This window comes from Lepisosteus platostomus, chromosome 5 (assembly GCF_059453375.1).
Source record: "Lepisosteus platostomus isolate fLepPlt1 chromosome 5, fLepPlt1.hap1, whole genome shotgun sequence".
Taxonomy (NCBI): domain Eukaryota; kingdom Metazoa; phylum Chordata; class Actinopteri; order Semionotiformes; family Lepisosteidae; genus Lepisosteus; species Lepisosteus platostomus.
In genome coordinates, this window is record NC_142615.1 from 29189372 (window position 1) to 29212570 (window position 23199).

The following is a 23199-nucleotide window of genomic DNA, read 5'->3' on the forward strand; positions in this document are numbered from 1 at the left end:
TTTTAAGGTAATATGGCCTCAACTATCATTTCTATGCTGATGAGACACAAATATACAACCATACCTAACCTGACACTGATGTGGCTTTCTCTATTCTATCAAATTGTATCTTGGACATAAAAACCTATGTAACTCAAAATTTCCTTCATATTACCTGTGACAAGACTGAAGTCATGCTTATTGGCACCCCCATCAACTTTGTAAAACCAATGCTGTAAACCTATCTGTAGATGGTTCTGTACTTGAGCTGCAGTCTAAATTGAAAAACTTGGGCATGATATTTGACTCAGGCTTGACATTTGACCCACATGTGCAACACATTTACAGAACATCTTTCTTTCCCATACTATACAGCCACCTTTGAAGATGCTATATAAAATTAAGCTTATTGTTATTATGATAAAGATCTTGTCCTTTTGTCCTGTGTTTTCAGGCTCAGAGGCCAGTGTTCTCTGTGAAGCTAGGGAAAGGGCTCCTCTTGAACAGCAGCACAGTGAGGAGGAGTGGGGCTCCAGTCTGATGCAGGAGACAAAGCTCACTGCTGCAGAAGGGAAAGAGAAACTCAGTGAGAAGTACACAGAGAGCAGACAGAGTGTCGAGGATCTGCACAGCATGAAGATAGAACCTGAGAGTGAGACACTTGGGTTCTTAATATTTACAGAGAAGATTAATCATCTGGATACGAAGAATATTGCAGAACATTGTGATGAACTTGACTGCGTCTCTGTACAAGAACTCGAAGAACTGAGTGAGTTTAATCTTACAGAGCAGGACATGGAGCCCCAGTTGATTGACCCCGCAGAGCAGGGGAAGGAGCCCCAGGTGATTCACACTGCTGAGCAGCACACTGAGGGGCATAATGGAGAAAACAAATATCAGTTTCAGCACACAGAGCAAGACCATTCCATGGAGCATTTGCAAAATAAGAGACAGCACAATCAGAGGATGAGAAAGAATCACTCAAGGCCTTCCTCAGATGGAGTGGACAAAGAAGAGCAGCATTTCTGTCAGTCTAGCATTTCAAAAACCTTTTGCACAGGAGAGAAACCTTTCAGCTGCAGTCAGTGTGGGAAGAGTTGTAAAGACTCAAGTGCTTTAAGAGCCCACCAGCACATTCACACAGGAGAGAGTACATTCAGCTGCAGTGAGTGTAGCAGATGTTTTAGTCAGTCAAGTCACTTAAAAAGACACCAGCGCATTCACACGGGAGATAGACCATTCAGCTGCTGTCACTGTGGGAAAAGTTTTAGAGACTTAAGTGCCTTAAGAGCCCACCAGCGCATTCACACAGGAGAGAGACCATTCAGCTGCAGTGAGTGTGGTAGGAGTTTTAGTCAGTCAAGTCACTTAAAAAGACATCAGCACATTCACACAGGAGAGACACCATTCAGCTGCAGTCAGTGTGGGAAGAGTTTTACAGACTCAAGTGCTTTAATAGCCCACCAGCACATTCACACAGGAGAGAAACCATTCAGCTGCAGTAAGTGTGGGAAGAGTTTTATTAAGTCAAGTAACTTAATAGTCCACCAACGCATTCACACAGGAGAGAGACCGTTCAGCTGTAGTCTGTGTGAGAAGAGTTTTAGTCATTCAAGTACCTTAAGAGCCCACCAGCGCATTCACACAGGAGAGAGACCGTTCAGCTGCAGCCAGTGTGGGAAGGATTTTATTCGGTTTAGCCACTTACAAACACACCAGCACATTCACACAGGAGAGAGACCATTTAGCTGCAGTCAGTGTGGGAAGAGTTTTAGTGATTCAAGTACCTTAAGAGCCCACCAACACATTCACACAGGAAAGAGACCGTTCAGCTGCAGTCAGTGTGGGAAGAGTTTTATTAAATCCAGTAACTTAAGAGCCCACCAGCGCATTCACACAGGAGAGAAACCATTCAGCTGTAGTCAGTGTGGGAAGAGTTTTAGTGAATCACATGACTTAAAAAAACACCAGCGTATTCACACAGGAGAGAGGCCGTTCAGCTGCAGTCAGTGTGGGAAATGTTTTCGTCTATCAAGTAACTTAAGAGCCCATCAGCGCATTCACACAGGAGAGAGACCATTCAGCTGCAGTCAATGTGGGAAGAGTTTTAGTCGGATAAGCCACTTACAAACACACCAGCGCATTCACACAGGCGAGAGACCATTTTGTTGCAGTCAGTGTGGGAAGAGCTTTAGTGACTCAAGTGTCTTAAGAGCCCACCAGCGTATTCACACAGGAGAGAGACCGTTCAGCTGCAGTCAGTGTGGGAAGAGTTTTAGTCGGATAAACCACTTACAAACACACCAGCGCATTCACACAGGAGAGAGACCATTTTGTTGCAGTCAGCCTGGGGAAGAGTTTTAGTGACTGAATCACCTTAAGACATCACCAGCACATAAGATAAGATCACTTTATTGGCCATATACAGTTTTTTATATCAGGAATTTGTCTCTCACAACGTGCTCACCATGAGGCCCACAACTAGGGAGATGCTGGGGGTTAGACCGCAGGACCATCCTTTGTCCAGCACCCCTGGAGCACTTGAGGTTAAGGGTCCAACAGAGTAGGATTCCTCTGCCATCCGTGGAATTTGAACCGGCAACCTTCCACCCACAGACATAGATCCTTAGCCACAGAGCCACTGCACCTTTCCTAATCACACCAGAGAGAGACTTTTCAGCTGCAGTCATTGTGGAAAGGGTTTTAGTGACTATAATTCCATATTTTAGCATTTTTTTTCAATGCTAATTTTTTTTAACCCAGAGAGGACAAGGAATATATATATATTCTTTAACAGCTACGTAACTAAATGCAATTAAACATTATTTTCTGACGACCTCGTATGAATATGATTCACAGTTCCTGCGTAGCCGGAACCTTTGTCATCCCTACTTTAGTGAGCATCTTTGCTTTTCTCTCAAATACAACATTCACTCCACAAAGAATATGGGATATAAATGCTGACACATTTTAATACTGGTGTTATAGGGGAGGCCTGGGTTTGAATCCAATTCATGATGAAGAGCTTGCTCTATGGTCTTTCTGGTAGCATACAAGTGAGAAAGGCACTACAATGTAGGTAAAAGAACATACAAAATGTCCCATTCCTTTCCTGTTTCAGCTCTTGCTTTTTAGGAGTGAAGCGATTCCTCTTGGTATCTGGTACGAATATATCCTAACCACCACAGAACAGATACCTGTGTAGCATCTTGCATCTTTTGCCCAGTTTTTGTTCGCTGGAGATTATGATCAATATTGAACTTTTTAGACAAAAAAAAACTAATCAAGCACAGAGGCAGATTTTCAAATGTATTTAGCAGTTGACAGGGTGCCCCTTTGGAGCAGCCCTCAGAAAATGATGGGAAACGAAAATTACATAAGCTCTCACACACACCATATGAGAGATGGGATTGGAGAAAAGCTACCACTTCCTGGTGGGGAATCGAACCCCGGTTTCCCACATGTGTAGATACTCATCACTGTACTAACAAGGAGCACTTGATTGGTGTTAGGAGGCATTTCCTCTTGCAGCTGCTACTGTTTTGGTTTCGGCTTTTATTTTTATTCCTTCCAGAGGAGCCCATGGAAGTGTGTTTTCATCTGTGCCATCCTCACTCCTCCTCTGCTATCATCACTGCTTCTTCTTGTGCACTACAAACACCTAGGGAGTTGTTTCCTCCTGATTTTTTTAATAAGGTTTTCAAAGGCTGGAAGGACACAAGACACGTGGACACAAAATGCATTGTCAGCAGCCATATCACCCTGCAACTCACACCTGGCAACCCACTGAAGCAAGCAGGTGTGAGCCTGGTCAGTACCTGGATGAGAGACCTCCTGGAAAAAACTAAGGTTGCTGCTGGAAGAGGTGTTAGTGGGGCCAGCAAGGGGCACTCACCCTGCGGTCCATGTGGGTCCTAATGCCCCAGTATAGTGATGGGGACACTATACTGTAAACAGGCGCCGTCCTTCGGAAGAGATGTAAAACTGAGGTCCTGACTCTCTGTGGTCATTAAAAAAAATCCCAGGGCGTTTCTTGAAAAGAGTAGGGGTGTAACCGTCCTGGCCAAATTTCCCATTGGCCCTTATCAATCATGGCCTCCTAATAATACCCGTCTATGAATTGGCTTCATTACTCTGCTCTCCTCCCCACTAATAGCTGATGTGTGGTGAGCGTTCTGGTGCATTATGGCTGCTGTCGCATCATCCAGGTGGATGCTGCACATTGGTGGTGGTGGAGGGGAGTCCCTATTACCTGTAAAGCACTTTGAGTGGAGTGTCCAGAAAAGTGCTCTATAAGTGTAAGCAATTATTATTATTATTGTTATTTGTTTCTAGCTGCTCAATGTAGTTCGTAGGCACTGAAGAATTGATTTCCAAGGTAGCGGGTCCAAGTGATTTAGCATTTTAAAAGTATAAGGAAAAGAGAAAGGGTGCTTCTCCTTTTTTGTGCACACAACCCCATGAGGAGGTTGCCGTAGTCGGCAGAATTTAAACCTTCATAGGGAGACCCCAAAGGATTTCAAGTTTATCACTTTAACCATTTGACCACATCTACAGTAAGTGCTGTTGCTGCAGCATTCTTGAAATTAAACATGTATAAGAGTTCAGAAGCTGCACAACACCGCAGTTTGAATATTATTTATAGTTATGGTAGAGGCAGGAATTGCCTTTGATTTTCACTCTTACGAATGTGCTGAAAAAAAATACAGTACTACAGTTTAATATACAGGTAATGCAAGTAAGTGTACCTTTCTTTTCTGTAACAAGTTGGTTTTCATCTTCAAGAAATGCATACAACTTCGGGAAAATAAAATACAAATCTTGCTTATAAGTTAGGAAGAAATACTGCTGGCTGCCAGCGATTTTTTTTTTCCTTGACAAAAAGGCTCAAATGTGAGGAATTTCATGGAACTAGAAAAAGGAATATAAGATATCACTTTATTAGCCATATACAATTTCCTACATTATGAATTTGTCTTTTCTACATACCCAAGCTTGCTCTCTATGAGACACATGGAAGCTTGGGGTCAGAGTGCAGGTCAGCCATTGTATAGCACCCCTGGAGCAGTTGGGGATAAGGGCCTTGCTTAGGGGCCTAATGGGGGAGGATTCCTCCGCCAGCTGCAAGATTTGAACCAGCAACTTTCTAGCCACAGGTGCAGCTCCTTAGCCAAAGAGCCACCACTTTGCCCCAAGACCTGATTGCTCAAAACATCACCAATTCAAAGCATTAAGGCAGCATAAACAGAACTATCATGATGGGTAATTTTAACACACTCCCTTGTGTTTTAGTTAGTCTAGTAATTTTGAGACACTCCCTGGAGTAAGCTAGTGTGAGATTGAAGATGGCTCATCTTTGAACGAATTGTGTAATGGCCGTTGAAGTAAAAGTGAAGTTAAACGCATTCATTGTGTTATGTTCAACTGTGTTTAAGATATATCTAAATGATAGTGTTCTAATTATATATTGTAGATCTGTGCAGCAATTTTACTGGATTTCTTTAAATCTATTCAGGTTTGCTTGAATCTATAATAGCAAAGTGATCTGAAACTTCCTACCTTCCAATCACTGATTTTGATGCCCGAATACCTTTGAAAGAGACATTTCAGAATCTCAGTCAAATCCAGTATGATTGCTGGATCACTCGAATTCAGCTGAACTATAGCAAAGATCTACAGTCCACGATTAGAATAGTGTTTATGCATTGTACAATACACAACCTAAAGATTTTCTAAAAGAGGAGATATAGGCTTCATTTCGAAATGAGATATACATAAGGTGAAATTATCTGGGAAGAGTCCTATGCTTGAACAGTTCAAAATAGATGTAAAGACTTTATTTGCAGACGATTTTGAAATGTAAGTACATGAAAGCTTTACGGCTGTTGTTTTTAATTGCCTTGTTTAATCTTTTTTTCATAAAGTGTAATTATTATAGTTTGTGTCCCTGACTATGTTATATATACATTATATGTGCTCTTGTTTTTATTGTATCTAGTTTTGTTGTTCAAATAAAAAGTAAAAAAAGAGATTTCAGAATGTGTGCTGTTTTAAGAATAAAATGACGTCAAGGGCACTATACCAGATGTCAGAAGAACTATTCCCACAGGTGCTAAAGAAGTAACGATTTCACCATGAGAAAGGATGCATCTCGGGAAAAAGCAGGTGCAGTCGCTTCCACAGTCAAAACGCCACTAGGTCGGACAGCAAGTGCTAAAAACACCAGCTTTCTCGGAGCAAGTAATGTGACGAAGAGACACAGTACCGTAGGTAGTATGGCTGAGTGGTCTAAGGTGCTGGGTTAAGGTTATAGTCCCTTCTGGCTCATGGGTTTGTATCCCATCACTGACAATTTCTGGCTTTAGAGTTATGAAGTACATTTGTTCATCTCCTGGAAGAGTGAGAGCAACATTATTAAAGAAAGTTGACCTTAACATCAAGGCAGAAGGAGTTTTTTTGTCTTCTCAACAGAAATGCTGTTTAGCACCTTCAACTTTACGTAGGGAACAAATTTTGCCCAAATCGCTTTTGAGTCAATGAATATCATAGTGCTCCATCAATCAGCTTGCTGTGGTGGCGTGCTGCTTCTGTCTGTGAAACATTAATGTTCTGTTTCTTCGTTCCGAACCGTAGGCAGGGGTTGAGCTTGTTAAATCCTTGCGCATAGCACACCTTCGGAAGTATTTTACTGTATGGTGAGGGCTGCGGGTTAGGCAGCAGCAGAACATGATCAGTATCAATTGACTGTCCAGGAATTTTGGGGCTGTACGGGGGTCAGATCTGTAGATGTAGTGAAGACATTAGTGGAAATGGTGTGTCTGCTCTCTGTGGTCTGGAAGGTGCTCCTCACAGGAGAGAATGAAATAAAAAATCTTTTCTCGGAACGCTGATTTTTTTTCTGACTGTTCTGTGTGACCTCGTGGCGCAGGGGTAGCACGTAGAGGGTAGCGTGGCTGAACGGCCTAAGGCACTGGATTAAGGCTCTAGGATGTGTGGTTTGAATCTGATCCTTACCAGCTGTTTCTGTGTTAAAACTGCTTCTACTGATTTGGAATCCAATGGGTGTAAGTGTGTTTTGACAGTTTCTCAATAAACTGAGCAATGCGTTGCAAGTTACATTGCCAGCTTTAACATCAAGGCAGAAATAAAAGCTTTGTTTCATCTTCTCAACACAAACGCTGTTTGTCACTTTCAGCGTTATGCCGGGAAGGACGTCTACGGAGATGACTTTTGAGTCCGTGCAAATCAGTGTGCCCTAAATTTCAATGTCAGTTGTGCCACTTTTATCAGTGAAACATTAATGTTCTGCGTCTTCAAGTCAAGGCGATGAGGGTGTTGCTCAGTAGTACAGCACATGCTTCACATGTATGAGATTCTGGGTTCCATCCCTGGCAGCTCTAGGTGTTTTATATTACCGAACCTCTCTTGAGTGAGAACTGTTTGCTTGTGTTCATAGAGAGCCCAGTTTATACATTTAAATCCCAATGCTCTCGCAGTGCTACAATGTTCCTCTGCCGTTTTAAAGTTTCTTCTTGAGATAGTGCATAACGCCTCATGTTCCCCATTCTCCTTAATTCCAGAGCTCACTTTTCCATGTATCATACAATTGATAAAAAGTTTGGTGGTTCAACTGCTATCGACAGCAGGTCAACAGCAGGTCAACAGCAAGGTAACTGAAAAAAGTCATCAGCTTTCAGCTAACATGGTGTAATAGCAAGTTTACTTTAAACCAGTTAGTCATAGACTTAAGATCGGGTATTCTTAATCACATTAAATTAATAGTTATCGCTTTGTCGGATATTTGCCTGTGTCATGAATTAATAAAATGCATCAATACATGATTAACACTACAGTATTACAACAAAGAGGAAGTACATTTACTTTTCTGCCGATTAGAGACGTTTAGCTACTGTTTCATGGTGCTGGCTCACAGTTAATAGAAAAAAGTTCAAAATCCACAGTTTGCAAAAGTCACTCGCTTGTTAGCAGTTAAGCCAGAAGAGTGTTCAGAGCTGACCTTGGAGGAGGGGGAGCAATCTTATACTCGGGGGAAGAGGCTAAATAAAGGGAGGTGCTCCAGTGGCGCAGAGAACAACGAGACACAAAAGGGCTCAGGTTCGATTCCACGTGTCCACTTTAAGTACTTTTATTAAGCACAATCAAGCACAGTGTAAATATAATAAATGTAATATTATAACAGTAATATAATAAGTAGAATCAGTTAAAAGTGCAATAAAAATTAAATATAAAGAATGGCAGACAGTATATCAACCTATTGGCCAAATGAGTTTTAACATGCAAGGAATTAGATTTAGGTTACTCACACAACATGTACAAACATGCAAACAAGATATCTAAACAAGACATATATTGCACATCAAGAATAGGTGTGTTAGAGCTCTGTCCACATGTAGATCCCACACAAATGTACATATTTATAAATCAATCCATATAAACATCAATATACAAAATAATACTATTAATGCAAGTACTACAAAGTAAGTAATATGTTTACATAAAAATAAATGAATACATAAACCCAGAATGTGCGGTGCATTAAGAAGACATTGCACAGTATATTCTTCATGCTGAATTGTTTTCGGGAGTAGAGCTTTTTAAATCTTTGCTCTTAGAGCTCTATGAGATATAATTTGATAAGCATGATTTGTATTTCCCCTTTTGCAAGATTTATGGATTTCTTGAAAAACAAGATGTTGCAGAAAGGAAATGAACACTTGCATTTAACTAAATCAAGCCATTTGTGATTGCCCATAAGGATAAAATCTGTATGGTATGACAGGACGAAAGGCACTGCTGGGAATTGGACCCAGGATCTCCAGTTTCCTAGAAAAGCACTTTAACCAACTAAGACATGGTGCTGGCAAAGTGCTGTCCTTTTACATCCTCTTGGACACATCTCAACTGACTTGAGACATCTGTGTTTGGTGTGCCCTGAGCCTGCTTGCCGAGCAAGTTGCCTCCTTTAAATGCGATTGCAGCATCAACACTAAGAGAGGATAAGAATCTGGCACTTTTCATGTCCAAGGATCTCAATGTGCTTTCTGTGTAAAAGAAGATGTCCTCTACACCCACCTCTGAAGCACACAACAGGCTTGGTTGCTTGATATCTCCCAAGGAAAACAGTGAAATGGTAAGTGGAAGGGGAAAATTACCCTTGAGTACAGGGAAAGATCACAAGTGGGTTCGAATTCCATCCTCATCGCTTGTAACGTTTTACATGTGTGCTGTTTCTAAGCTGGTTTGGTGTTCCTTTTCTCCTGTACTGGAGGACTAACACTTGCAGACTAGCAGTGGCTGAACATGGGGTAGTAGGCTAACTTCAAGGAACACGTAGTCCACGCGCACTGACAGTATCAGTATCAGTATCAGATGAGGCTGCAGTACTTTGGTTTAGGAGCAGCAATAACTTTCATGTGGACACAGGCATTAATACAGCTGTATAGGAGAGAAAAGAGTAAGAACTACGCAAGTAAAGTCAACAGTTGCTTTAAGCAGCGAAAGACATAGAGGACAGTGTTCCACTTAAATCTTGAGCTCACAACCCTCGGCATGACTCCGCTGTGTACTGCTTTATAAGTAACGCGCCCTGAGCGACTGCGATACTAACAAAAATGCACCAGTCAATGTTCCAATGTCAGCCAAAGGACAGAAATGAGATGTCTTTAATCAAATGTCTTGCACTGCTTACGGTGTTTGCAGTGCTCTTTTTAAAATAAACCACGAATCCTCACCATATGAGGTGAGACTAGATAATACCGAAGCATGTAGCCTCAGCATTCTGTGCGTGACACGAGCAAAGTGTAATTCCTGTCTTTATAGTGTGCTTGCTAGAGAGTTAGCTGGCACCCATAGAACTTTGAAACCGGGTAACAGTTGCCCAAGACAAGAGAGCTTCCTTCGTCTATGTTATTTGAGAGAAGCAGGGGAAACCATGCGTGTACTGGATACGATCTTAGAATTGTGCCATCCCACATAACCGATCCAATAAAACTGCCTTACAGAGGAGCACTTCCATGAGTTTAATGTTAGTAAGTTGAAGAGCAGCCCGAACTTTTCTGTGACTCTTAAACTCTAAATCTCAAGGTTGCGAATTCGAGCTCCACACTGGCGAGAAATTCCATAGGTAATGATGAAATTTACTTGCATGCTTATCAAAAGAAATATTAAGAAACGTTTCCTAATACCAGTTTCACAGTGACTGTGTAGGTGACATGTTCTTTATGAGAATAAGGTTTTGTATGTGATCAATTTGTGGTGTAATGGTAGCATGTCTGACTTAACATCAGGAAGTTCAAATCACATCAGAGTTTATTAATACTGTTCGGGTTCTGCTGCTGCTGGACCTGCATCCCTCACCGTGCCTCCAATTCTGCAAGCCTGATGACCTTGTATGTCCATCCCTTCTCGTCAGAACTCATATTTTCACAGGTTAACCTTTAGAAATCACTGTATAGAATTAAAAAAATCTTGCAGATCTTGGCCGCTGTTGGTTCTTTTCCTTTAAAAAAATTAAAAAAATCTCCGGAAATTGAGTGTAGCAATTTCAATGAGACCGAGAAGTGTTAAGCTGTATTTGAGTCTTTGTGGCTTGGCTGTTAACTGAAAGCGTGGTGGTTTGAGCCCACCCATGGATACTGCGAGCCTTTTAATGAACATACCCTCCTCACCTCATTTCTGCAAGACCTGGGGGCAGTAGGCTCACAAATATTGCTCACTGTGTATATAATGAAGAAGCATCGGATACTTTTTCATCTGCATGTTGCAGAGGCTAACTCGAACCAACAGCTGGGGTCTGATCCCTGCACGGGCTTTTAGTTGAAAGGCCATTATAAATTACATGTAAGAGATTTATCCAGCTGGCTTTTGTGCTTCACACTAAATTGTGACAGAATAACAAACGGCTACATGTGCCACAGGATTCCCATGCAGATACAGTTTGCACTATGAATTAGGCGACCCAAATGAAATATTTTAGTGTTGTCTCAAATGTAAGGAATTTTATGAAACCTCAAAAAGGAATGCTTGCAGAAAATGCCAGCAATTCAAAGCATTTAGGCAACATGAACAGACCAAGGCAGCTCTCAGTTAAAGCGATCTGAAGCCGCAATTCCTTATTGCACTTGGCAGTGCTTTCCGAGTCGATGGCCCTGCATAAGAAATGAGAAATTCTGAACTCCAAATATGCTCTTGCCATTACTGCTACTCCTGCTGCCGTAACTTAAAGCTCTAATCAGCGATCAAAGTTGTACAAGGGCTAGAGTACTTTGCCCCGTCTCAATACCATTACTGTCACGACTATAGTCCCCCCTCCTTAAGGGTGCTCCAGCCCTTTCACTAAAGACTTCATTCTCTGCACCTGTTTCCCATTCCCTTCCCACCTTAAAAGCCAGGCGCTGACGCTCTTCCGGGCTCTGCATCTGATTTCCATATCGTGCGAGTCCGGGACCAGGAAGCGCCTGGTCCCGTTAAGGTTTTAACCTCGGTTCCCGTTCCTGTTCCCCGTCCGCCGGTTCCGACCCGGCCTTCGTGGTTTTTAATTCCTTCGTCGGATGGATCTCCTGGTTTTGGACTTACCCTTGCGTTTTGGATACTCTATGGATTACTCTTGGATCGTTCGCCTCGGCCACACCTCCCCCGTGCACCAGCGCACCTTGGACACGCCCCCTGTCTTCTGCCCCGTTTTCCTGCATGACATTTCCCCAATGTTTCCCCACTCCGTCGGACTGTGTCGTCCGCATAGGGTCCGGAAAGAACTGTTCGTTACAGAATGCAGAGCCTACACCTGGACCCCGCGGACGGCACCCTGGCAGCCCGGATTCCATCGTTTTTTTTTTTCTCCCTTTTTTTTTCTTAGGGCTTCGGAGCTGCCCTGAAAAGGAGGGGCGTACTGTCACGACTATAGTCCCCCCTCCTTAAGGGTGCTCCAGCCCTTTCACTAAAGACTTCATTCTCTGCACCTGTTTCCCATTCCCTTCCCACCTTAAAAGCCAGGCGCTGACGCTCTTCCGGGCTCTGCATCTGATTTCCATATCGTGCGAGTCCGGGACCAGGAAGCGCCTGGTCCCGTTAAGGTTTTAACCTCGGTTCCCGTTCCTATTCCCCGTCCGCCGGTTCCGACCCGGCCTTCGTGGTTTTTAATTCCTTCGTCGGATGGATCTCCTGGTTTTGGACTTACCCTTGCGTTTTGGATACTCTATGGATTACTCTTGGATCGTTCGCCTCGGCCACACCTCCCCCGTGCACCAGCGCACCTTGGACACGCCCCCTGTCTTCTGCCCCGTTTTCCTGCATGACATTTCCCCAATGTTTCCCCACTCCGTCGGACTGTGTCGTCCGCATAATGTCCGGAAAGAACTGTTCGTTACAATTACCTGAAATTAAGAAGCAGAAGTATTTTGACAAAATACGGTCTTCAAACAGTAAACGCTCAGGTGTTTGTACTTACTCCTGAGCAGATCAGCCTCGATTTAGAAACACCTGCAGCCTGTCAGTGTGCTTTCTGTAGACATATCTTAGCCTTCTTCAACTGTCTTAGGAAGTACAGGCGCTGTTGCGCTTTCTTGATCAGACAGGTGGTGTTGAGAGACCATTTGAGGTCCTCGGTGAGGTCCTCGGTCGATGTCGTCGCTGCATAGTCGTCGTAACCTAAGGAACTGTGAAAAAGGAAGAGAGTTTTTAGTGTGGTTGGGGTGAAATGAGCTGTACAGGAGGTAGCTGTGTGAATCCGTGGGTTTGTAATAAACTGAAGTGGACAGTCGGGGGTAGTTGATAGACAAGTGGATGTCTAGAAACGGAAGAGTGGTGGAAGATATGTTAACCGTATATTTGAGGGACGGGTGGAAGTTGGTAACCTCCTTGTTCACAGCTCCCTTGACCGCCCTCAACAACCATCCACACCAGGCACTTTCCCTTGCAACAGAGCTCGCTGTATCACCTGCAAGTACACAGCCACCACCACACTCATTCAAGGCCCCTCAGGACAATTCCGGATCACCCAGACAGCATCTTGTACCTCCAGCAACCTTATTTACTGTATCTCTTGCAGTAAATGCCCAGCCATCTATATTGGAGAAACAGGAAGGAGACTCGGAGACCGCTTCAGAGAACACGTCAGGGCTGTGAAGATTAAAGATCTCTCCAGGCCCATTGTTTCTCATTTCACCTCTTACGGCCACGACCACACTAATCTCTCCGTCTGTGTTCTCAAAGACGGTTTTCCGAACTCATACATCAGAAAGACCACCGAAACTAAAATTATTCTGCAGTTAGGATCACACATTCTCCCTTCCCTTAATGACAGATTACTGTTCTTTTAAATTTTCTCCATTCATTGGAAGTTTCATTTCACACCTCTCTGCACCCACTCTGACTTCACACCTCTTGATTGGCCTCTCTTTCTGTCCCCTGCTCCCGCCTCTCACTCCTCCTCCCTCCCAACCTTTGTTCTCCCGCTACTTTACCTTTGCCTACTGCCCTGTCTCTCTCACACCTGAAGAAGGCTCCACGGCCGAAACGTTGTGTTCTCTTTCTTCTTTTTTTCAGCATGGAATAAACCTATTACTTGATCATTTCTTTGGTCTTGCTGGTGTTAAGCTGGAGGTGGTTAAGATGACACCACTCCACAAAATTAGTAATCAAGCTCTTATATTCCTCCTCCCTCCCCTCTCTAATACACCCCACAATTGCAGAGTCATCTGAAAACTTCTGCAGGTGACATGTCTCAGAGTTGTACCTGAAGTCAGTGGTGTAAAAGGTGAACAGGAATGGAGCAAGGACAGTCCCCTGTGGAGCCCCAGTACTGCTAACAATCTGTTCGGACACACAGCTCTGTAGCCATACATACTGTGGCCTGCAGGTCAGATAGTCTATAATCCAGGACAGCAGGGGAGTGTCCACCTGCACCACCCTTAGCTTATCTCTCAGTAAAGGTGGATGGATGGTGTTAAAGGCGGTGGAGAAGTCAAAGAACATAACTCTCACAATGCTCCCCGTCTTCTCCAGGTGAGAGTTAGCTCTGTGTAGCAGATAGATGACTGCATCCTCCACTCCCAGGTGTGACCGTTAGGTGAACTGCAGGGAGTCCAGTGCTGTACTCACCAGGGTTCTGAGGTGGTCCAGTACAAGCCTTTCCAGAGTTTTCATTAGGTGTGATGTAAGTGCCACTGGTCTGTAGTCATTCAAGACTTTAGGGTGCCCCTTTTTGGGTACTGGCACCAGGCAAGATGTCTTCCAGAGCACCGGAACCTTTTCTAATCTCAGGCTGAGGTTGAAGATATACTGCAGCACTGAACCCAGTTGGTCTGCGCAGATCTTTAGCACCCTGGAGCTGACACCATCAGGACCCGCTGCCTTCCCTGCATGGAGTCTCCTCAACTCCCTTCTGACCTGGTCAGCTGTGATGGATAAGCCGAGGAGGGCAGGGGAAGATGGAGTAGGAGTAGGAGGGATCACATGATGGGGTGACTGAGGACATGAAGAGGGTATCTGGGGTGAAGGCCTGTGAGGTGAATGGACAGTGGACCCTGTATCGAATCTGTTAAAGAAAAGATTCAGCTCATTGGCCCTCTCCAGGCCTCCCTCACTCTGTTGGCCGCCGGACAACTTGTATCCGGAGATCTTCCTCATGCCATTCCACACTTCTCTCACATTGCTCTCCCTCAGCCTGTCCTCCATTTTCCTCCCATAAGCCACCTTGCTCTCCCTAACTCTCACCTTCAGCTCTTTCTGTGCTCGCTTCAGCTTCTCCTTGTCACCTGCCTGGAAAGCCCTCTTTTTCCTATTTAGGATGGCCTTCAGATCACTGGTGACACAGGGTTTATTATTGGAGAAGCAGCGCACTTTCCTGGTGGGCACTACACTGTCAACACAGAAGTTTATGTAGTCAGTGATGCAGTGGGTAAGACTGCATCATATTGATTGGCGCAGGCTCTAAGGACGCGACTGGGTATGCTGTCGGGTCCTGCAGCCTTGCGTGTGTTCACTTTTAGCAGAGATCTCCTCACCTCATCTGCAGACAGTGAGAGCAGCTGGTCAGCTGCGGAGGGTGCAGTTCTGATGACTGGTTCTGTGTTGTTGGCTTCAAACCGAGCATAGAAGGTGTTGAGCTCGTTAGGCAGGGAGGCATCATGGGCAGTTGCACAGATGTTCTTCCTCTTGTAGTCTGTGAGGGCCTGTATACCTTGCCACATACGCCTTGGGTCATTAGTGGTGAAGTGTACCTCTAATTCTTGTTTGAGCGTGTTTTTTGCATGTTTAATACCATTGTTAAGATTGATCCTGGCTGATCTTAGTTCTGAGTTATTGCCGGATTTGAATGCTGCATCCCTTGCTTTGATTAGGGTGCGAACCTCACTATTCATCGATGGTTTCTAGTTAGGAAAAGTTCTTATTTCTTTTGTGAGTGTGACATTGTCAGCACATTTCCTGATGTAGCTAGTGACTGATGATGCTATCACGTGCTGCTTGCACTGTCCTACTAAAAGATTAGAGTAATCAGAAAGGACACAAACGACCTTTGAATCCACAATTCTGAACTTAAGCGTCGTCAGCTCTACCGACTACGCCTCTCTTGCTCCTCTATTACACATTAATATTTCTAGCATTGGTTGAACATGGTATTGTAGGCTGACAGCTGGAATACGTGACTCACATGCAGTGACAGTACCATTTTCAGATATCACTGCACCATATTGGTTTGGGAGCAGGAATAAATTTACCTTGAAAACACGTGCGTCTCCATTTAAGTTTGAACTGGAGATTCATTCACTGCCACATTTCTCTATCAAGGTCTTTTAATAACTTTGCAAAATGTCAGTCCTTGTTACTTTTTCTCTAAAGCAGAAGATTAGTTGCCCACCCTGTGTCTCACTTCCTGTGATTCCCATGTAAACATCATCTCTGCCAAAACTCAATTATTTTTCTCTAAAACATCTTGAGGTTTGGAAGAAATGCAAGTGTTTTGCATATTTAAAGCTACAACAAGTAATCAATTTAGTATCTAAGTCAATATCACCTGGAATGATCAATAATGACCAACATCGGCAACTTCCAATAAAATTATTTTCACTTGTTGAATTTACATACTCTCTTTGCATTCTCAGCTATAATATTTCACAATTACAGTTCAGATTTGTTGGAAAACTTCTCAAGCATTATTAGGTTATGACTGTACAATTGTAGTTTAATATCTTTAATATCCAAAAGAAACATGTTAATTTGATTGTTTCTGTAGTATTATGGACATAGTTATAACTTCCATCGAAGAAAGATTTCATCAGTTGCCTTCAATTAAAACTTTCAATTTTGTGAATGGTTTTGAAAATATTTAAAAAGTAAAATAAACAATTTTCTAAAAAAGATCTCATTAAGTATTGCCTGGATCTACATTTAGCGTTCAGTAGCAACAGCACTGCTGATATTAATGAAGTAGAAGATGTATTGACAACTTTATCTGAAGTGAGAAGTCCTAGAATGCCGCCCATAAAAGTGTTAGAATTCATACGAAGACATACCTTTTTCTACCCAAAATGCTGCTATTTCAGTAGCTGCTGGCCTCGATTTTCCAAAACTGAAACAAAATGATTGCACCATTTATTTCATAAACTATAAACCATGAAGAGAGTTACAGGTCATGTCCTTCGCTTTGTAGGTAAACAATCAGTCTTTTAACTTTTAACTGTTCAGCATTCAAGTGGACGGCTGTGTTTCTTGAAGCTCTTGTGATCTTCAAAAGTCGTTGTTTTGTCCTTCAGGTTTTTTAATTGTATCGTGGATATTTTACACGTTCATTATTTTTTCATTCTCTTTATCATTTTTCTTCCCAAACGGAAAAATTTCAAGGTGTTCTTGTCGCTGTGCTGCACATAGATAATCTACACGAGAGCACACGTAACAGTACAGGACACACAGTGAGGAGCTCGCACAGTTTTCAGCTCAGTGCGGAGTCCAGAGGCCTCGCTCGCTGAATGAACTCTCAAGAAATCCCGGCTGAGATTCAACTGGTGCTTCTTCAACAGCCAAGACAAGTCGGAAGGCCTTCTCTGGCTTTCTTGTAGATGACGTTAAATTAGTTATATCATTTGATAGTTAACAAGACTAAATGCTTTAGAAGTATCTTTAAAGCAGTAGAGCAGCATTGTAGCACTTGGAGAGTATCTAGATTTAATTGTATAAACCTAGCTCCCTATGAACACAAGCAAAGACGTTTTCTATGTGAGCGCTAACACAAAACACCCAGAAATGCCAGGGATTTAAGCCAGAACCTCATGCATGCAAAGGATGTGCTACACCACCGCTAAAGCTACACTTTAGGGAAGTGCAAAAACTCTCTGCACAAGGAATTCACCACAAAGAATACGTGCAGTTTCCCGCTTTTGCTTTTCCTTTACTACAAAGTAAATTAATGGGAATGAAGAAATAAGGACGGGAAAAGAATCTCATTAAAGCTTCCAGTGACCGGGATCAAAAAATGAATCAGTTATACAGTCATTGGACGTTTGTATCTTCGTAACTTTTAAGGTGAGAGAGAGGATTGTGAAAAAGGTGCTTCACAGAAGTGCATTGGTGGTATAGGTGTTTTCCAAACAATTGAGCTGGGCCTGAGTCCTGGGCAATGCATCCCCAAATCTTTTCAAATGAATCTGTGATCCTTTAACCCATCTTCTGAAACTAGCATTGGAGGTAGAAAGCATCTTCTTAAACACTGAAACACTCAATAAAGAAGAAGCAGATCTCTGTACACAAGACCACAGTTATTATAATATTAGAATTGCTGTGTTCTTGATTGATTTAGATTCATTCTCAGTGGTGCATGCTTGCCAAATAACACCCAACCCAATATAGGCATCCTCTCACAAGGCACCAATAACTGTAGGGGTTTGTGCATTTACTGGGACAATTATTAATTGTAGCAGTAAGTCACAAAATGATTCTTTGATGGCTATCCCGCATCAACCATGCGGGATGACTCAAACAACGCACACACTATTACATGACTATTACATGAGAATACATGTATTAATGCATAAAATGTGCATATAAACATAACAGATCTTATAGTGAGGGTTAGCAGAATACAGAAGGTATATATTTGATCACGAAGAGTTACAAACCAAAAAGGACATACATTCAGTATATCATTAATTTATACTGTTTCGTAAATGAACTTGGATTACAACTTCTACACTAGATACTCAAAACAAGTACATCACTCATAGGAATTAAATTGATATCAACTGTGGTTAAGGTAACAATTGAATTCTTGAGCTGTAATGCAGAATGTTGAGTACTCATCAAATCTGTGTGGATTCAGATCTCCCGCGGACACAAAAGAACAGTGGCAGGCTGTTGCTGTGTCTAATCGCTTTCTCTGGCCCCGTGCCAAGCAGTGGCCAGTGCGGCTGGCGGTGTGGGAGAAGGAGGGAGAGATTCCTGCTGCAATGTGCTGCTGATGTCTCTGTAGACCGGCTAGTTTGTGTTGGATGAAACTAGCAGAGTTTGTGCACGGGAGAAAAGTGACTGCGGTGGATCCTTTGGTTACGCGCTGGCAACCTCCGCTCTCGACTCTTAGAACAAAAGTAAAGTCCTGGCACTCGGACACACTGGCCATTACATGGGTGTCCGAGCTGAGTCTGGGAAATTTCCAGGAGGAGCCGGAGTCTGAGAATGTTCAGGAGGAGCTGGAGTCTGTGAAATGTTCAGGAGGTGCACCGGATAATGTCTGTGCCTGTGCAATAAAGCACTGCAAAACTGAATTCAGGAAAATCATATTAGGAATTCTGAGCTATGGCTGCATACATATCATAGGTTTACAACATGCCTATAACGAGAGAGTTCTTTCAGGGCCCTATGCAGACGACAAGATCCGGGGTGGAGTGAGGAAAACACAGGGCAAAAAGGCATGCAGGAGTCGGGGGGCATGTCCAAAGTCCGCAGGTGTCCAGGGGGTGAGTCCGGGGCAAACAATCCAGAAGTAGTCCAAACGGGTAATCCAAAACGGGCAAAGTCCAAAGCCGGGTGGTCCATCCGAGACTAGACAGGATAAAGACAGGAGCCGGATCTGAACCGGCTGGGAACAGGAACAGGAATAGAAAATAAAACCATAACGGAGCCAGGCTCATCCAGGTCCCGGGCTCGCATGATGCGGGAATCAATGCAGAGCCCCGAACTGAGTGGGCATCTGGCTTTTAAGGTGGGCTGGGAGGAGGCTGAAACAAGGGGCAGGTGCACAAAATCAAGTCCGAAGTGAAAGAGCTGGAGTTCTCTTAAGGGGGAGGGACTACAATCGTGACAATGCCGTTGTAATCTATGAACTCGTGATTTTACATGCTTTAAAAGATGGCCATACGCACAGTAAAAATGGCAGTGCTGGATATTTTTCCAGAGACAAAGCACAGATGTTCTTTCTGAGACAATTGATAAAGCCCACCCAGGGGATACTCTAGCAGAACATGGAAGAACCTTCAGCTTTGTGACCACAACAACAATGGCAAGAAGCACAATCAATTCATTTAAATTCATTTACATTTGTCGTGTGAGCTATGCTTTATGAACGCATGAGTTAAATCCCACGACCTCTTTTGAACTTGGACAAATTAGTTCTAAGAGAGCGCTATGCGCAACTATTTGATAAGTTATACCCCTGCTAATGTTTCGGCTTGAAGAAGCAGAACATTTAAGATTCACAGACAGAAGCAGCAAGCCAGCACAACCAACATTAAAACTGAGGGCACACTACGATTTGCACTGACTCAAAGTGATCTCGGCAGACCTCGTTCCTTGCATAACGCAAAAAGGTGGCCAAGCGCGTTTGTGTTGAGAAGATGAAATAAAGTTTTTTTCTGTATTGATGTTAAGATGACAAAGTATCTTTGAACACCTTGCTTAGTTTCTCGAGAGACTGTCAGTAGTGCAAGGTGACGCCTTGGTGCCACGCCCTCTTTTCCATCCAATGGGAGGCCGTTATGTCTGGGACGTCCCACTCCCCGACCCCCTGCTAGCGGTGCTGCATTGCAGAGTCCATATTTCCGCCTCTGTTGCCTCCCATCCAGCATTTATAAATATAAGTAACCAGGTGGTTATGGAAGGGATATTTGGAATCTGACACTGAAATTGGTAGGTGTCGCTTTAAGACATGCACGTATGAGTGACATCAGCGCGCCAGTAATTGTGGGAGTGGACATCATAAAGTTGAGCGTGTTTGGTTACGTGTGATGTGAATGCAGAGGTAAATGTTCAGAATTCAGTTGATTGTGTAGCTATCGAAAATGAAGTTTGGTAATCCTTGAAAGAGACGTATATTGCTGATATATTAGTGGAGGGTGACATATTAGTTAGAGAAAATTGGTGGATGTTTAGGGATGAAGTGATCCCAACCCCCATGAAGTTTCAGTGCTGTGTGGGTGAGTTTGCGGGAATAATGTTCACAATGTTGAATGGTCATAAATTTTTGTTAGATGTTTGCATTTCTTTAACCATTGTTTGTGGAGGAAATGATTTATTTTGTTCTTTGAGAATGACCTTATTCTGTTTAACTTGTTCAGAGCGTGTTAAAAGAAGACTGTGATATTCTGTGCGTCTTGGATTAGGCGAGATCAAAGAGTGAGTACTTTTTTTTATATTTCTGTGATGTAAGGGGACCAATGAATATGGCATCAGACTAATGTGGAGTATTTCTTTCCTTAGGGAAATTGCCATTACCGTATTTATTTCTTTGTCTTTGTTATTTTAGTAGCGCTTTGTGTATCCTGGTGTGTGTATATCTCCAGGTATATCTATGTGAAGCTTTTGGGTTAAAGGTCATACTGTATGCAATCTAAGTTCTGTAACACAAAATAATACAACCCCTCATTTTTATGATTTCATGCAGATCCAGAATAAAAAAAATCCCCATTTAAATTCATTGTAGTATGGTGTATTCTTTGCCAGGCTACATATATATGAATAAAAAGTGTATATTTTTATAATGGTTGAGCAACATGTCTGAAGTGGATTTGAGCACTGTGTATTTTACTCCTAAGGAGCCAGGGAGTTCCGGCAGCGTGGGGAGCCTGGCTAGGGCTGTGTGACCCCGGGGTGTGACTGGAAGCCACGGGCGTGTGTCAGATTGGTTGTCTGCACAAACGGGTTTGCATGAGATTTAAGAGAAACTGGACGCTGGTGCTGGATATCAACTGGCAGTGGCTGGCTGATTAAGTGGACATGGGTAAGTACACAGAGTTCAGTGACGGTTTCTGTTACTTCTTAACATGTATAGACATGTTGTCTAAATACGCCTGGGCTGTGCCTCTGAAAACCAGGTCTGGAAGGGGTTATAACTGGGCATCCTGATAGCATGCATGCGTGCACAGACACACACATACACGTAGAGTAAAGTGTCACGGAAAGAACACTCAGGAAAACCAGAATGTAAAATGTGATCAGCTTTTATTATAACAGCAGCTTTTCAAATACAGAAAACTGAGAGAGAAACCAACCCAGAATACACTTTTGAACTTTTAAAACTTTTTACAGATGTTACAGACTCCTGGTTGCAATCTACAATTAAATGTTGGTGGGAAAATTGGTTCAGTACATGTAGCTATTATTCGAACATGGCTGAAAAACTCTGCACACCCTTTCTCTCTCCGCTTCTATAGCTGTGAACACCTACCTGTGCTACTCTGTTCAGCAGGGAAAATAGATTTGTTTGGCTGATCAGAGGCACAGTGTTACCACAGGTTCTATGCAACACACGTTGTATTTTGGAATAGAACCCACAGTTAGCACAGGGCTTTAGTTTCTGATCTGTAAACATCAGATTTGAAGTAATGTCACTCATGTTCTTTACATACACCTTTTACAATCGAAATTCCTCATTCTTCTGACAGTGTCTCACCCAGGTCTGTAAAACAGAGTGAAGCTCTATTCACAATTTAAAAATCTCACACCCCTGGTTTTACTTAAGATCTTTTTTCTTTCTTTCTGTAAAAAAAGTATTAATTATTCATTAATTGTTTTTAGCACCAGTCTTATCTCCTGCTCAGTGAAAATGTACCCAGGGCTCGTGCGATGTACAGAACAGTTGCTAAAATTCGGCCGAAACTGAGAGACTTATACGTTTCTGACTCTACAATTGACCCATCATTGTAGCCATCTTCATACTGCCCCATCTGACTCGGATTATCAATTAAACATGCTTCACATTCATCAATCAGAAGCCCCTTTAAACAGTGGTTGAAGATGCAACAAACAGCCAACTTTACAGCCTGGTCCATAACAAAGGACGCATTAGTGTGTGAGTTAGCTAAACTAGGTTGACCATCGTCATTATTTACATAATGAACATTATTCACATTTTTGTGAACACACGTACAGATATGAAACTTTCAATCTTGCTTGTAGTTTGAAGATTGGCGACTCAACCTCTTCATTATTCTATTAAAAGATAAAAGAAAAAGGAATGCTTGACTAAATAAAAAAGCATTCAATAGTATGCTTTTTCCCAAAATAAGATATTTACCATTTGTAGCGACTCTTTTCCGTCAGATATTGTCAGTTCCCCATCAACAGAATCACTTTCAGAATGGAGACGAAATCCAGAGTCCATCTTGGTTGTTGCATTGTCTGACATTTGCAAAAAAGAAAGCCAAGTGTTGAAAATAACATACACAGTGGCCGGTCCTGACAGCTCGGTCGGTACAGTTTATGCTGGACACCCCAGCTAATTTTAAGCATAAACAGTTTTCAATTGGTTGCGGTGCTATAGTACAACCCCAACCACAAACCTCACGATTTGGGGGAAGAAATAGAAAATTACATTGGATTAAAAAATACAAAGGTTTTTTTTCTTTTGAGAAGAACATTGTGGATGGGGTGGAATTTTAAATTTTACTAACTTCTCTGCAGTTGTAACTGATAGGCTATAAAAGTTTGAAAATAACTCTCTGCACAGAATGTAGTTTTTAAATATTAAAAATATAAAAATAAATGTTTTAAAATCAGATAAATTAAACAACATTACGTTCAGTGTGTAGAGAATTCTTTTCAAACTTTTAAAAGTCGGCTATATTGTTTAACCAACAAAACAGGGCAAAAAATCAGTCCATGACTTTGGGGCTGGGGCTGATTTTTGAAAGCTTAACTTATCAGCAACAAAGTGTAATTTACATGATAGCCTACCTCAAATTGTCAGTTACACAAATCTGTATGTTGCTTAACCCA

General features: G+C 42.6%; 1 protein-coding gene and 1 long non-coding RNA gene across 2 annotated transcripts in view; both read left to right on the plus strand.

Annotated features, from left to right (window-relative positions):
* The window catches only part of LOC148665502 (uncharacterized), a 35636-nt gene extending 29626 nt beyond the window's left edge, over positions 1-6010 (plus strand). The window contains exon 2 of the mRNA XM_088631622.1: positions 434-6010. Within this exon, the coding sequence (XP_088487748.1) occupies positions 434-2343 (1910 nt within the window). The 3' untranslated portion in view covers positions 2344-6010. The remainder of the gene's footprint in view (positions 1-433) is intronic.
* A 14104-nt stretch (positions 6011-20114) lies between these two features.
* On the plus strand, positions 20115-22693 carry LOC148665503 (uncharacterized). The gene is made up of 3 exons (XR_015936563.1): positions 20115-20399; positions 20541-20598; positions 21018-22693. It is a non-coding gene; the product is annotated as an uncharacterized LOC148665503 (long non-coding RNA).
* Positions 22694-23199: the final 506 nt, after the last annotated feature.